We start from the raw sequence: 4,146 nt of genomic DNA on the forward strand, positions 1-4,146 counted from the left end.
CACTTCTAATTAAAACTTGATCACTTACAAGGCTTTGAGTTTGCTAATGACCACACAAACTTAAAGATGTAATTTTAAAAGAAACGTAGCCAAAATAGAACTATTGCTCTAAATTTTAAATAAACCGATTCTTTATGCATTTTCAACCGGAAGTTGGGAAAATGTCATTGAGGTTAAAAGAAGGACAAATTGAAAACTCAAGAATCAACCTGAGTGAAGTTGTAACATATGAGAAAGCTAAAAGCAAAATGATGTCAAACATTTTATTTGGCGTCTCATGCTAGGGCGATTTAAACAAATAAAACAACTTTGCTCAACAGATTTTGTCTTTTAATGACTATGTGTACATGGACAACTGAGATAGGGAAAAACCCCAAATTAATGTTTTAACAAATTACAAGCTGTTACTAAAGACATATGCCTGGATTTAAAAAAAAAAAAAGTTCAACAGATGAATAGTCTCTCATTCATTCTGGCAGATTAACCAATCTCTCTTAAAACCGGCACATTAGAGTGGTATAAATTTATCTTTTTTAACATTCCACATACAAACACGTGTTCCCTCGCCTACATTTAATCATTAGTAGTCTCTAAAATGGTAACATAAAATGAAACTTATATTAGCAAATGAAAGTGCAAGTCTGTACAGCTAGGCTCAGCAGCAAAGGTGAAGAAGAAGAATGAAAAGTGAAAAGCTGAAGGATGCCACGCAGGACGAGGACTTTCACAAAGGTCCGAGTCCTGTGTGCCAAACACAGCCAACATTCCATCATTTTTTCATTGCTCTTAAACGAGCAAAACCAAATTCTTTTTTTTCATTTAAAGAAATAGTAAATCTTTATCCCCCCCCCCACATAATTCATGATCAGGTAAGGCAAAGATAAGTCCCACTATCGCTGGGGACAGCAGCAACATCCAGACTTCAGAAATAGCCCTGAATCATCGACCACATTCTTTCATGGTAACACATGAAGGAATGCATCCGGCGAACCAAATCTGCAATGTTGTCACATCGGCCTGATTTATTTGATTAGTTTATCTGGAAAAAACTTTATAAATACATTGCTTAAGTGGACTAAATTATTTTCTTCTTCTGAAAAAATATTTTTTCACATGTTAAAATTTTTTAGTGTGTTTTCGCAAAAGGAGTTGCAAGGTGTGACAGCTGGGTTTGCAGAATGTCCATGTACAAGATGTGTTTCTAAGAACCTGGTAATCTGCCTATAATTTGCCTCTACAAATAGAGCTCTTTGCAATAATATTTAAACAAACAGGCTTAATTTAAATACTTCCCCTATTCATTCTACCTGTAGAGGAAAGAGGTACTTCTTTTTCAAGTATTATATCATAAAAGATAAACTTTTTTTGTTTTGCCAATTTACTTGTTAAGCTTTTAAGACCATGATATCTAAGTGAAAAAAATCATGCCTAGTCAGCCCACTTTTCTTACAGCCAAAGGTTCTCGTTTTTCAAAGAATGCAGAAAAATATTGATTTGCCAAGAAGGAGCACACTGGAAAACGCCATTTGAAAGTAATGAAGAGTAAGGAGCATTTTTTTCTTTCTGTTGATGACAATTGTCAGTTGTCTTGAGCTGGTTTTAATAAAGTCTTCAAAATTATGGCCAAGAAATCTTTAGAAAACTGGAGGAAGGGGGATGCTCCTTCATAGCATGAAAGGAATTCCATTAATTGTAGAAATTCTTATTAAATTTCAGCTTTGGTTTTTCAGAAGAACTACTCATATAACTTCTATATGAAAAGACAGGAAAAAAAGAACAGATTAATACAACACATAAAAAATACTATAGCAATATTTCACGTTTCTAAAATTATTCCATACGGTTACATACATTGTCTTGTAAGAAGAGGCAATTTTGTTAGGATTCGGTCTTATATTTAAGTAAATTCTACTACTAGTAAGAAAACACATGTCCTTGTCTTTATGTCAACAAAGTCTGTATCATTTACTTTTAAAACACCATACACAGGTTATACTTTCCTTGGAGGTTAGGGATTTAAACATTCACTTCTCTTATAGCCTTAGGACCTCATGCTTAGAGTTCCAAACGTATGTTAGAGATTAAATAAATGTTTGTTGATAGTCATGACCCCACAAGATCACATTTCCCAGAGAAGGTATGGAACGCTGAGAACACTGACAGTGGAATGACTGATAACTCAGAAAGGGATTTAAGGCCTCACGGGTGAAGTAGAAAATCATCCGGAAGTTTCTTCCCTTCCTGTGAATCAGTGACATGACAAAGTAGGAAGCTGAACTGGGTGTGTTTTCACCAACTTAACATTCATCAGACTGTTCCCAAAGGCTTTAGAATCACAAAGTCAGAAGGGGAGTGGGGAGACTTTACAACCTCTTTTCTCAGCCTGGAAAAGTGGCGGTCACTAAAGTGAAGTTCTACCCCCAAGGTCAGTGCATGAGAGGAGAGAAGATGATTAGCTTCATTGGAATGGGTGGTTCATGTTGGCTTTTACTTTCCATTAAAGATTTATTTGTTATAGGTTCTTAGATGGAACCTAAGAGGCAAAACAATTTGCCCACAAATAATTCTAAACTGACTTCATTTGCGTACATATCCAGAGTTGGCCAGTTCTTTTTATAATACCAAAAAGAGATGCTTGTCAGTACATGAAAGTGATCTGCAGGGAAGAGGAGTTGACAAAATTCAAACAGGTGTGACAAGACAGGGCAAGGGGATGATCTCACTAAGTCTTGAGGTGGATGGGATTGTGCTGCTGAGCCGCTATGACCACTGAGTTAGTAATATTTGATGTTACTCCTTATTTCTTCAGGTCCTGTAAAGCTATTATTCTTTTTGCACAAAGACTTAAGGTCAAGTGTGAGTCAAAAAGACAGGGTACAAGAGAGTCACAGGCAGTTTCAACAGCTACTATAGTCACTCAACAAGGAAAGATCCTTGGACTGAGAGTCCCAGTCTCATTGCCTATATCATAACTATACATCATGTGACATTTTAAAAGCACAATAATCTATTACCCAGGTTGCCAAACACCAATACAGGCAAAATGGTAGGAGAACATAATGGCAGTCTTCAAATATCTGAAGACCTGAGAAAGATGAAAGACCCAAACCTTTCCCTAGTGGGCAGAACTAGACCCTCTGGTCTGTAAGTCACGAGGAGGCAGTCTGTCTTGCTCCGAAGCACATTCTGACAGTGAGTGAGGTAGGGCAGGGAGTGCTGCTCTGTGAAAAGAGGCCCACTGGAGAACACAGACTGGATTTCTATGCTGTGTGGGAGAATAAGGGGAGCCCTAGAAGTTGTCTAATCCAACTCAAAATTCAATTTTCATGAGCCAGGTAATTCGGTCCCCTGAAGGACAGAGTGTGACCGCAGTCACACTGCAGAAGGTAGCAGTTCATTTCCTCTTGGGCGTCACGTATTTCTGATGATTACAGAAGGAAGTTTGGGGTAAGCTTACCTGCGGTCTGTTGTGTCTGAACACCATCTACCTGAGGCAGGGGCCCAAGTGTCCCTTCATCTTCAAAGGCCAAAATCGGATTTAAAGGAATTTCTGGGTTTTCACTGTTGGCGACATCTAACCTAGATGGTTTCGATCCAATGGGTAAGTTTATAATTTCTTCAAAATTTTCATTCTGAACAGACACTCCATTTTCGTTTGGTTGTTTCTCCAAATCGCGAGTGCTGAGGAATTTGAACAATCAAAATGAAAACAACATTAGCTTTAAAACTGGAAAACACAATTTGAGGACAGCCAAAAATGTTTATCTTATTTGTTTATTTTTGAAACAGAGTCTCACTCTGTCACCCAGGTTGGAGGACACTGGCATAATCATAGCTCACTGCAGCCTCATCCTCCTGGGATCAAGCAAACCTCCTGCCTCAGCCTCCAGAGTAGCTCAGACTATGGGCATGTACCGCCATGCCCACCACGCCCACTCTGTCACCCAGGCTAGAGTTCAATGACATGCTCATGGCCACTGTAGCCTTGATCTGCTGGGCTTAGGCAATCCTTTGGCCTCAGCCTTCCAAGTAGCTGGAACTACAGACGCGCGCTACCACACGTGGCTTACTTTTTTATTTATTGTAGAGGTCTCACCAAGTTGCCCAGGCTGGTCTCGAACCCCCAGGCTCAGGCAATCCTCTCAC

General features: G+C 38.9%; 1 protein-coding gene across 1 annotated transcript in view; it reads right to left on the reverse strand.

Moving 5' to 3' along the window:
- Window positions 1-249: 249 nt before the first annotated feature.
- The window catches only part of MAP7 (microtubule associated protein 7), a 190,038-nt gene continuing 186,141 nt past the window's right edge, over window positions 250-4,146 (reverse strand). The window contains exons 18-19 of the mRNA XM_021710500.1: window positions 3,458-3,681; window positions 250-1,750 (exon numbers count right to left, since the gene is read on the reverse strand). Coding sequence (XP_021566175.1) covers window positions 1,740-1,750; window positions 3,458-3,681 — 235 coding nt within the window. The 3' untranslated portion in view covers window positions 250-1,739. The remainder of the gene's footprint in view (window positions 1,751-3,457; window positions 3,682-4,146) is intronic.

The sequence above is a fragment of the Carlito syrichta genome, unplaced genomic scaffold (genome assembly GCF_000164805.1).
Source record: "Carlito syrichta isolate Samal-C Ts95f unplaced genomic scaffold, Tarsius_syrichta-2.0.1 Scaffold289251, whole genome shotgun sequence".
NCBI lineage: Eukaryota > Metazoa > Chordata > Mammalia > Primates > Tarsiidae > Carlito > Carlito syrichta.